Source organism: Branchiostoma belcheri, unplaced genomic scaffold (assembly GCF_001625305.1).
Source record: "Branchiostoma belcheri isolate BF01 breed outbred unplaced genomic scaffold, Haploidv18h27 scaffold57, whole genome shotgun sequence".
NCBI lineage: Eukaryota > Metazoa > Chordata > Leptocardii > Amphioxiformes > Branchiostomatidae > Branchiostoma > Branchiostoma belcheri.
In genome coordinates, this window is record NW_017804209.1 from 1,277,454 (window position 1) to 1,289,696 (window position 12,243).

Genomic DNA, 12,243 nt, shown 5'->3' on the forward strand with positions numbered 1-12,243 from the left:
TACGTACTACGTATATATATATATATATATATATATATATATATATATATATATATATGGTTTGTTTGTGAAACGTTTGGGAATGTGTTTGAGTAAGAATTAACAGAGCAGACCATATGCAAAGGTAAACATTATGCATTTGCTTTGCAAATGTTACCTTTCTAGTTTTCTATCGCCCTGCCTGTCATCTTGTATCACGTCTCCAGACGTCGCCAAGTCCCAGACGAGAAGCCCTCGGCACGAGGTTAAGTGGGACTGCTGGCCACCCGCCGCTCGGCTTCAGGGGACCGCCCAAAATGTTCTTCGTTCTTGTGAAAGTTTACGGAATCTGCTTTGTTGTTAGTCAGGGCCATTCAGTAAAGGATGTAGTCCTTTTCGTTCAATTTTCTCGCTCATGTCTTGTCCTCCTAGCATTATACGTGTATCGTGTATTTTTATTGACAGTAGAGTGAATATAGTAGTCGCAACTAACACACTTGTTATTCTTTAAACAGGGAAAACATTTGCAAATGTTTACCTCTACATGGCCTAGTCTAACAAACTATACTATACTGTTCCGTTTATTGTTACTCAAACACATTCATACTTATGATGACCAGCCTCTTCAACTACAATGTACTAGTATACTTGCCACTTGCTACACAATGTAATCCAACACGACAGGTGGTCTGCTACAGCACCAGTTACCATGGTGATAGTCGTCTGGTCCAGGTCATTGACGTTATACGTTTGGCGAAGAAGAAACAGAGCAAAAACAGCGTTTTCCTTGTATGAAGGTAAACATAATGATTTAAATGTTGGCCGCAAAAAACGACATCTATCAATAATCCTTACCCAACAGAACAGAACAGTTGTACCCTATTCTTCACCCCTCCCCCTGTCTTCCAATTGGCAGAATAGCCACCTATTGTAAATACTTTTAATAATTGCTTTTAATATTTGTGCCAACCGTTTTCAATAATTTGTGTAATGCGGCAGATCAATTCAGGGTCCTATACGTGTTGCTACTCTGTATCGTACAGTATGAAAGAAATAAACCAGTATTATAATAGAAGAATTGGACCCCCCCCCCCCCGGCCCCATCCCCGAACCCAATTCTGAGTCTCACTGTTCCAGAATGAAGCGGTCCGGACTGGGACGGATTAAAAAGTCTTTAGTTTGCAGACACAGAACACCGGAAGGGCAGAAAGTCGCCGGGATGGAAAGAAACCATTTCTGTCTGGGTCCAAGACACAGCGATCCGAGACATAGCGAACTAGTAACCATACCCACATGACATAGTGCTGTTTGTCTCCATTACATTTCTCACGCCTACTAGATGGCCACCTTTACCAGCAGGGCCTAGGGAAGTGTTCCAATCGTATGTTGGAGCGAAGTAGGAGATGGTATGGAATTGTTTGTAATACCAGTTGAAACACAATATTTTGTGTTGACCACAGAGCAGTTCAGGCATCCAGTAAGGTTGCCTGTGACTCTGTTGTTAGAGTGTACTGTGTATATATGTTTGAGTTTGAGCCTTCTAAATAAACCATACTACTACTACTAAACACTTGGCCAAGAAAAGCTTTGGAAATGGCAATGATCATTATTGCATATTCCTGCATATACAAGAAACGACATGTAATGTACTTTAGGGCACTTCACCAGACTCCCTTTGCAGGCTGAACAAATCGTTGAAATCGGCCTAAAAGGGGACATAATTGGCCAGAGAAGCTCCATTTGCCGTGTCTCTGGCCACATTGTATCCCCTTTTTAGGCCCATTTCTTCGAGGCTGAGCCTAGCTGCAAAAGGAGTCTAGTGGAGACTAGCATGCACTGTGGTTGACACTGCGGTATTTTTTTCAGTATTAAAAGCTCGGCAGGGGTTCCCATAATTCCCTGTAATCACACATAACACAGCGTGACTAAATATAGGGTTAACTCTCCCAGACCGGCGGGCCTCGTATAACCAATTAACCTGTCACAGCTGAACCACGTACGCTAATCTATTACAGCTGACGGTCAGAACAACTATAGAACTAGAAAGGTAACATTTACAAAGCAAATGCAGAATGTTTACCTTCGTATATGGTCTGCTCTGTTAATTCTTACATACATACATATGGTCAGACAGGAGTCTAAATCCCTCCTATAAAATTGCAACATTAAGTAAACCAACACCAGTTACCATGGTGACAGACGTCAACAAAGCAGGTCATTGGCCAGGTCAGAGGTTAGTGTTTGGAACGGAAGAAGAAGAAGAGGAAGAAACGTAGCAAAAACAATATGTTTTCCTTCGGTAAGCATAAATATAGTTAAGAAATATGTACGCCGCTTTCCAACGTGCAACCGCCTGTTATTCCTTACATTTTCGTTGAGTACTATTTCTATCAACTATTTTTAAATCAAGAAAAGTCCCCTTCTTTCTGTGTCTCCCTCCTTTCGTGTTGAACGCATTTGTTAGCCTCTACCAGGCTTCTGGAGGCGGCTGGAAAGAGTGGAAATCGGCAAAATGCAGCAAACTGTTCTCTCACCGCAGACCAACTCCCCGTGACATGCTATCTCTCCATTTTGCCGATTTCTACTCTTTCCAGCCGCGTCCCGAAGCCTGGTAGAGGCTACACATTTGTCACAACACCGCTGTTTCTTATTTCCGCTTTGGCAGGCCTATAAATGCTGAAAAGGAAAAACAGCTCATCATTTTCCTAGAATAAAGCTGCCAGTTAACCTGTTTGTCTCGGTGGATCTTGGAAGCTGTTCATTTTGTTTTGGCCGCGGCGAAGTCCACGTGCTGCCTGTTTCCCCTGCTTCTCGGAACAGTCACAACAGTGCCAACTGGGCAGCTTCCAGGTATTAATTTGTCCTGCGGAGCCCAACAATTTTTGATTTGCACATACAGTACCATCCATATAACACCCTGTATAGGTACAATTTGGGGGTATTTCTCGTGCAATGCATCACACCGCAGCGAAACGCAACGAATGCCGAAGTAACTACGCCACAGCCGGGCAAAAAAAAGGTAGGGGTTTATGACCTGATTAAGACATGAAATTATTGAAAAATATTGTGTAAAAAATGCCAGCAGGACAAGGGTTAAACGGACTTGTTCTTTCCCGGAGAAAAGACGGTAATTTCTCTAACTTTCGTCACCACTCGGCGCTGCATGATGGCAGTTTATTAACTTCAGTTTCGCCAAAACATCGCCGGGGGTCTGATTTACGCCACAAACGCGCTGCTGACCTTGACGGGAATTAAAACTGTTCCCTCGTTATTTCAGTGCCCTGGGGTGAAAACCTTCGCCGGAGGAGCCTGTTTTCTCCCATCTGTGATTCTTCATGTATTACTGAATCAGGTTCTACAGGTTCATAACATCAAGAACTAGGTAAATGAAAAGTCAAGGTCAAGTAAACATCTCTTGCCCCCCTCCCCCTTTATCAGAAGCAGACTGTATCAAGGCCATGCTGTAGCTGTAAAGAAATGCTAACAGTGCTAGTTCAAATATTGCAATGGGGTAAACTGTCATTTGGCTATTTGGTACTTTGAATTATGATGATGATGGTACCTATTAAAAATAAAAAAAAGTTAGTAAAGTCAGTATTTTGGGATTTATGAAGGTCAGTGTCAAGAGTAGACGTCATGAGCCTGGCATGACCCTGTTAACCATATTGTTTCAGGTCATTAGGTTCAAAGTCACAGTACTTTACAGGTAACCTTATACTGTCACGGGTCATTGGGTACAAGGTCACGCACTGCCTTACAGGTAACGTTATACCGTCACGGGTCATTAGGTACAAGGTCATGTGAAGGTCACGTGGAACGCGGGTATTCTGGACCGCGGGGAGAACTTGACATCCAGAATGTTAATGGTTTTAAATGATTTCATGCTTTTGGCTTGAGGTGAAGCATCAAACTTTTTTCAGGTAACTAGTAGTGCATTGCTAGCCTGGGTACCATCCTGGTTAGTTTGAGTCAAGTGAGGAAATGCGTGTTTAGTGCCTTTCCCAACCCACAGCTCCCACAAACACCACATGTTGCCGTGTTTTCCCAGCCGGCCGCCGATGGGCTGTGATAACCTCAAGGTCTCACTGCTTATTATCACCATAGCGCCGCAGTCCGGAGTTCTTGCATCTAGAACCACGGCCAGGCACGTTTCTGGCTAGTCCACGCGTATCCAGAAAAATGCCTGGTCATAATCCTAACCCATTCAGGCATGGAACTAGTTAGACAAGGTTCTAGACACGGCCAGGGACACGACAGGAGTTGACCTAGCTAGCCTGGTGGCCAAACCTATTATAGCTCCCTAGTAATATAATATGTTTGGTAACCAAGCTAGAGTTGACCTGGTATATTTCAGCATAAACTCTGCAGCTGTGGGGTCGTGTGGCGTAGCGGCAGAGTGCGCGACTCGGGTCCCAGAGGTCCCGGGTTCGAGTCCGGACATGCCACCGATCTTGTGCCCTTGCTTGGGAAAGGCACTTTACACGACTTTCCTCACATCGCTCAGGTGAAAATGAGTATTGTCCTGTCATGTATTTGTCCTGTCATGTGTTGGTGGCGGCATTAATATAAGTTGAAACAACTTGAGTGTGCCGTCACCACGTCTGGTGATTACATGTTAGAATAAATGATAAATAAAAAAACTCTGCAGCTCATACTCCAGCTGAGAGGCAGGAATACCGAACCTGTCAGTTCGCACCTGGCTGTGATTCCGGCTGGAGATATCGGAGTTTCCATAATGAGGGCGACTCGTTCTGCATGGGTCGCGTTAGGGTGGCGGTCATTGACCTTGGACTTGCCGATAATGAACTTCGGCGTGTGGAATGACGGGAAGCGTCAGATGGCGTTTTTCTGGGTTAGTAGCCTCGGTGCCAGACCCGGCGCTTTCACCGTTCACTGGCCCTACACGCCCTACTCTGTATCCAGAACATCTACTGTTCTATTCCTGGATAAGGTACGGTTCTGGATAGCCGCTTATCCAAACGTACCCAAGCGTATCCAAACCGTGCTTGACTCTTCGTTCTGGATGGAGCGCCGCGGATTCGGACTCTGGGATGTGGGCATGTGGCTTCTCCCGATCCCGCCAGTGTCGCTATGGGTTCTGGCCCCCAGGTTGGGGTTTTGTTGCTGAACACTTATAAAAGAGCAAACGAGTCTGTCTACCTCCCATCCCAGCAGAAATTACGCCGCGGGGTCACGGGGTTAACGACCAAGACGACAAGGTCATGACCTTGAGCCTGCTTCACGCCGTTCCAGCAGATGTTTCGGCGGTGTTCAGGGACAGGCGGGTCAGAGGTCACGACCCGTGGTGAATGTGCGAGGAGTAATGGACGCTTTAGGTCACGTTGACAAGAAACGCAGCGGGCACTTCACAGCTTTCTCCTGACGATACTAAAGCTGCTATAAGGGCTTCATGGATTTGGGGTTTTTCTGGTAGCTTCTTGTTCTTTTTGTACGAGCTATGCGGCTATGGTCGTATGGGAATCGAACCCGTGTCTCTGGGTTACTTGGTCGTTTTATCGCCCTCTTCTTAGTTCTGAGGTCTTGTGAAAACCGAGCTCGCAAAAAGTACGTGGTGACCGGCAGAGGAATTTGGCAGGCATGCACGGGCTTCCTCGTGTCATACTTGCAAAATCCACGGGCTTCCGTTACCAGGCAACAAGGGACCTAAACAACCTCACTGTGACAACCTGTAACATCTCAAAACTTACTCTACAACCAGTCAAATGTGGAATAGTCCTGGGCATGTCCTCCGATTTAACCCCGAAAGTACTACTAAGTTGCCATTAGAATAGCCTCCGTTCCAGGGCCATAGAGCGGAGGAGCTGGCCTGTGTAGGCCCTGGAGCCGAGGAACTGGCCTGTGTTGGCCCTGGAGCCGAGGAGCTGCACTGGCCTGTGTAGGCCCTGGAGCCGAGGAGCTGGCCTGTGTAGGCCCTGGAGCCGAGGAGCTGGCCTGTGTGGGCCCTGGAGCCGAGGACGTTGGCCTGTGTAGGCCCTGGAGCCGAGACGCTGGTCTGTGTAGGCCCTGGAGCTGAGGAGCTGGCCTGTGTAGGCCCTGGAGCCGAGGGGCTGGCCTGTGTAGGCCCTGGAGCTGAGGAGCTGGCCTGTGTAGGCCCTGGAGCTGAGGAACTGGCCCGTGTAGGCCCTGAGCCGAGGAGTTGGACTGCGTAGGCCCTGGATCCAGTCTACTAGTTGAATGGATGCTGGAATGTGTCCAAAGTAAGGTGGACAACCTGTAACAGGAGTGTTCCCCACAGTAACCTACGGGACCTTTTCTAGTTAACTTCCCAACATTTTGTTGGCAGTGATCTTGGTTATTCCGGGGAGGATTGCAGTGGAGACTAATTTGGCGGGACGGCCAACCCGAGCCCACTCCGGACTCGTCACAACTGTCGGTTCTACTGGCAACTCAATCCCTTTTGCCTGACGAAAATCGAAACGTCCCATTTTGGTAGCGTCCATGGCATGCCAAAAACTGGGGGTCTTCAGGGTCTTTGGGAGCTTTTATGTGCTATTTTCTGATTGCATATAGACAACATAGCTGGCCTGGTTGAATTATCACCGTTTTAGAACTGAATCAGAAAACAACCGAAGACCACCAAACCCACAGTTATTAACTTAAAGCCTGCTACGGAGGCTACCATTTTGGCCTCCAAACATTGATAATATCTGTGACGTAATGAACTGCAGTGGAGACCTATGGCAGTTGCCACCGTACCCACAACCCCCCGCGCTACCTCCGTGTGACCCACACTTGACCTCTTTGTGACCCTTCACCCTACCTTGAACTTGGCGACATGGAAGTCGTCCGGGAGGTTTTGTGTTCTATACGGCAGGCCTGTAACCACTTTAGACTCATCTGACATTTAACCCGAACTTGACATTGCCATGGCAACTACGATAAACAAGAACTAAGAAACGTAACAACGGTGCATTTTTACCAACTGAGATCCATCCGCCTTCCTAAACCCAGAACAAATGCTCAGAAAAAGAGATTTCTGTACAGGATGGCTAGTGCCTGGAACGAGATGAAGTTGTCATGATGTAATGATGTATAGAATTCTTGTAATGATGTATATAGAAGCTGTGTGTAAGTATTTTTGCTGCTGTTAGTTTATGTTTGATATGTTCCCTGTGTGTCGTATGTGTGTACATGTCAGAATGGACCACAGGAAGAATAGCTACAGTTTTTACGCTAATTGTGGATCCAAATTAAGTCAAAGTCAAGGTCAGAGAGTGCATTAGACTCACGGTACCATGACTTATACATCATGTCTAAGATTAAATGTACAAGTCAAGCAAAATGAAATGTTGATGAAGGCAGACGACATGCCGACAGCAAAGGCCTTGGACGGCCCGAATCTGATTGTCCATCACAATTAGCAGCTAAACCAATAAGAGAATGGCTATTAGTGGTTTGACCAATAGTGTAACTGTATGTTTTTATTTTTTATATTTATGTTTTATTTTACATATCTACGCCGTTTTGAGGAATATGGGTTGTACGGTGGGAAATTTGTGGGACTATGGTATACTGTACAGCGAAATTGTAACTCGATTAATTGAAAGGTTTTCAAACGTTTGCTTGTACTTGAGGACAACAGAAGAACTCATTAAAAGAGCCACACAGGAATCGCAGCCACGAAATGTTTTCTATATTTGGTATCGTCTGCCTGTATGGCCTGTGACCTGACTGTTTAGTTTGTTATTCTAGAGTTCGTGTATAAAATCATTTTCGCTGAGCGTGTCTGTAAGAACTTTACGGACAGTCCCGGCAGCGTAACGTTCCTGCTTAATCAGAAACAGGCTGTTTTGGGACAGATTTTTACGGGACGATCCATTGACTATTTTCGTCTTTAGTAAGCTTCAGTTGCACTAGTTTGGATAGAAACATGTTACTAGTACCTGCCGACAAAACTGTAAGGTATAATGGTCAACATCTTCCGAAATGGAAGGATGCTTAGTACTACTAATGACCAACACTAAAGCCTAGCGTCTATGTACATTTTAGAATTGTTTTTAGTATGTTTTCTTAGTTGTATGTATAAGGTTCTGAAACTAAAAAGAACTATGTTGTTTACAATTGTTTACTTGTTCTTATGGAGACTAACTTTAATACCCCCTCTACAGGTGCAGCCGTGGCCCAAGACGGAGTGCACGTCTACGTCAGTTACCTCACCTGAGTGACGTCAACGTCAGTTACCTCACCTGGTTGACGTCGACGTCAACAAGCTCACCTGGGCGACACCTACGTTACTTCTTTCACCTGTGCGACGTTTTCGTAAGTAGGCTCACCTGGTGAGTGACGTCAACGTCAGTGAGCTCACCTGTGTGACGCCGACGTCAGTTACCTCACCTGAGTGACGTTTTCGTCAGCAAGATCACCTGGGCGACACCTTCGTGTCACTTCTTTCGACGTTTCGCGTGCGTCAGTAGTCTCACCTGAGTGACGCGTACGTCAGTAAGCACACCTGAGTGACGTTCCGGTCAGTGACCTGCGGAATTCGCCATGAGGCTCCTGGTGGTGCTGCTTGCATCCGCTCTCGTCTTGACTTTGACTCCCAGTAGCGACGGGAAGGAGATCCCCAAGGAGGAAGAACATGTGGAGGAAAACTACCTGTCGTACGGTGGGGAGGAGGAGAGGAACTTAGGAGACAAGGAGAAGGAGGAGGAGGATTTTGAAGAGGATGAGGAGGACGATGACAGTGAGGAAGAAGAAGAAGAGGAAGAAACTTCAGAGGAAGAGGAGGAGGAGACTGACTGGGCGCCCATCAGGGTCAACAGGCAGATTCGGCCGTTCGGAGCGCCCGCCGGAAGTGCCCGGTGCCCCATCATCACCGGACGTGACGTAGATGACACGCTCACACAGAGCGAAGCCATCCGGAGACTCGGGTAAGTTCGTGATTGGCTCGGGTAAGCTCGTGATTGGCTCGGGTTAGTTCGTGATTGGTTCGGGTAAGTTCGTCACTGGTTCGGGTTAAGTTCGTACTGTACCTAATATCTACGGACACACACACAAACACACTGAAAACGTGTGTTACGACTTCCAAAAATTTGTCTTCACTTTATTTGCATATCAATCAATAGGTTGTGCTTAAAAACCTGCATTTCTCCTCTGGTCTCATAGTGTCACTAACGAAAGGTAGTGGATGCTAGCTGAAACGTCTGACGTTTTCAAAATCATATCCAGTTGCTTGCTAATTGAGTAACTGCTTTTTGGCGTATTGTATTACCTGGATGTGTTAAACCTTCACCGACGTACACTAAAAACGTACCCACCTGCAATACCTTGCTTGTCCGCAGGGTGGTGTACGGAATCATGGACCGGGACGGGGACGGCTTCACCTCGGAGGGGGAGCTGGCCGCCTGGTTCGGCGCCGTGATTGGTCGCCAGCTCGATGACGAGGTGGACAGGGTGTGGGGCCTGTATGACGTCAATGGCGCGGGCCGACTCAGCTGGGACATGAGGCTGCAGACTTACAATGCTGTACAAGGTGAGTATCGTCTTTCCTGACTTATTGTCTGTACAGGAATGTTTTTGTTAAGAATTTCATCGAATTCTTACGAATGCAAACGAATCCGTTTGGGGAAATGTTTGTGAGGAGCGGCAGTGGAAGCCAGTGGTCCAGAACTGCCCCCTATCGGGTGTTTAGTAAAGTGCAGATTTTCGGACCAGAACCGCCCCCTAACGGACGTTCAGCCAAGTGCAGATTGTTCTCCGGGAAGATCAAGAACCGCCCCTTAACGGACGTTAAGTAAACTGCAGATTTTTTCCCTGTTGCAGGAAGGTCCGAGAGCGAGTTGGACCAGACTTGTCAGACGTACCTGAAGATGATGGCGCGAGACAAACGGCGGTGGAAGCTAGCCGTACAGAACCGCCCCCTAACGGACGTTAAGTAAACTGCAGACTGATTGTTCTGTGTTACAGGGAAGTCTGAGAGCGAGTTGGACCCGACTTGTCAGACCTACCTGAAGATGATGGCGGTACAGAACCGCCCCCTAACGGACGTTAAGTAAACTGCAGATTGTTCTGTTTTGCAGGAAGGTCCGAGAGCGAGTTGGACCCGACCTGTCAGACGTACCTGAAGATGATGGCGCGAGACGAGCGGCGGTGGAAGCGGGCAGACCAGGACTCGGACGGTTTCCTGTCGCGGGACGAGTTCGCCGCTTACTTGTACCCGGCAGACTTCGACTTCATGTACGAAACCGTGGTGGAGGTGAGGCCAGACTGATGGGATTTTATGGGTGACATCCGCGCGTTTTTTTTATTGGCTTCATGATTCACCACAAAACAGGGTTCGTGAGGGCCACTCAAAAGTTTGTGGGTTACTGTACAGCCAGTGAGGACAGATGATTGTTGACCTAATTAGACTTGAAAAGTTTAAGGTTCTACCCATATGGGAGCGTGCAGTAAATCCTCCCCCCCCTCTCTCTCTCTAAAAAGCCGAAATATTTACACTTTTGAACGAGTTTGCTCAGTGCAACATGAAAAGATCACCTCACCAGTACTGAATTTAGCTCTGCTGGGTTTTGAACATTGGTTTGGAAGGCTCGTCGATTAAACGCAGATTTAGGGTTAAATACTTTCATTAAGTGACGTTTATTTATTTTTTTTTTCGTTTCAGGACTTCATCGATGAGTACGACGTCGATGGCAACGGTGTTCTGTCCCTGAGCGAGTTCACATGTAAGGACACGGTCACATTTCCAAGCCGGGGCCCGGCCGGGTTGTTTGCGTTTTAACGAAAAATAAACAATATTAAGAGTATACACAAATAGTGCTCATGGTTAATTTTCTAAAACTATTTTTGTGTTTTGCTGTCTTATATCACAATTTTCGTTCCATACGACTGCCCGGCCGGGACTCGGGTTGGGAAATGTGACCGTGCCTTAATCTAAAGCCAAACCTTAATCTCCAAGCAGATCCCTTTCCTTAGCCTAGCTAGCTTTAGTCCGCTCCCCAAGATCCATACCGTCCTAAAGCCTGGGTCACATATATTCGGTCGATCTCGTCAACCTTTGCCAGATGAGTGACGTAACTGACTCTCCGGAAGTGGAAAGCGTTATTATGTTTACCTTTACAGAAGGAAAACATACTGTTTTTGGTCTGTTTCTTCTCCAAACAATTAAGGTCAATGGCCTGAACCAGATGCCTGACACCATGGCAACTAGTTTTACATCATGTTGCAATTTTATAGCAGGAGGGATTTAGACTCCCGTCACCATATGTGAATGTGTTTGAGTTAGTATAAACAGAGCAGACTATATCTGAAGACATTATGAATTTGCTTTGCAAATTTTACCTTTCTAGTTGTTGGCTGACGTTGTTTCATGACGTCACTTTCCTTTTCCCAGCCATATTCGGCAGCAGCTGCGGGGTCGACACGGCCACCCTGCAGGGGCAGTTCCGGTCACGTGACACGGACGGAGACGGCCAGCTGGGCATCCAGGAGCTGATCTCGTGGGTCATCCGCTTTGGGTACGACAGTAACGCGGATCAAGCGACACGGCTGATCCAGGACGCAGACACAGACACGGTGGGTTATGGGTGGGTTATGGGTGGATTATGGGTGGGTTATCCGCTTTGGGTACGACAGCAATGCTGACCAGGCTACCCGGCTGATCCAGGACGCAGACACAGACACGGTGGGTTATGGGTGGGGTATGGGCACAGTGGGTTATGTGGGTCATCCGCTTTGGGTACGACAGTAACGCGGATCAAGCAACCCGACTGATCCAGGACGCAGACACAGACACGGTGGGTTATGGGTGGGGTGGGATATATGGGTTATAGCTGTGGGTCAGTTATAGCTGTGATAATGACCTGGTTAGTTGTAGGCGGGTTAGTTACAGCTATGATAATGACCGGGTTAGTCATGGCTGTGATAATGACCGCGGGTTAGTTACAGCTGTGATAATGACCGGGTTAGTTATAGCTGTGATAATGACCGCGGGTTAGTTATGGCTGTGATAATGACCGGGTTAGTTATAGCTGTGATAATGACCGCGGGTTAGTTATGGCTGTGATAATGACCGGGTTAGTTATAGCTCTGATAACGACCGGGTGGGTTGTATTTGGCCATGATTCATGTATCTGTATCTGTATCTGTATAGCCGGTATAACCGCCTTTCGGCGTAACACACCAGCTTAAGTAGGACGGGCGGCTGAGTCTGTCGAAGATCCAGGCGTACTACCGGACCGTGCTAAGCGACGCGGGCGGCGGCAGGGGGATGCGGCGGGCGGGTTAGGGTTAGGGGTCCGGTAA

General features: G+C 47.3%; 1 protein-coding gene across 2 annotated transcripts in view; it reads left to right on the top strand.

Annotated features, from left to right (window-relative positions):
* LOC109481679 overlaps window positions 1-12,243 on the top strand; it is a 41,545-nt gene that overhangs the window by 17,356 nt on the left and 11,946 nt on the right. The window contains exons 2-7 of one of the 2 annotated variants that reach the window (XM_019784260.1): window positions 8,109-8,870; window positions 9,282-9,472; window positions 10,020-10,195; window positions 10,604-10,664; window positions 11,333-11,442; window positions 11,664-11,735. In XM_019784260.1, the coding sequence (XP_019639819.1) occupies window positions 8,488-8,870; window positions 9,282-9,472; window positions 10,020-10,195; window positions 10,604-10,664; window positions 11,333-11,442; window positions 11,664-11,735 (993 nt within the window). In that variant the 5' untranslated portion in view covers window positions 8,109-8,487. Of the gene's footprint in view, window positions 1-8,108; window positions 8,871-9,281; window positions 9,473-10,019; window positions 10,196-10,603; window positions 10,665-11,332; window positions 11,515-11,663; window positions 11,736-12,243 lie in introns of both variants that reach the window. The other variant, XM_019784259.1, reaches the window with a different exon arrangement.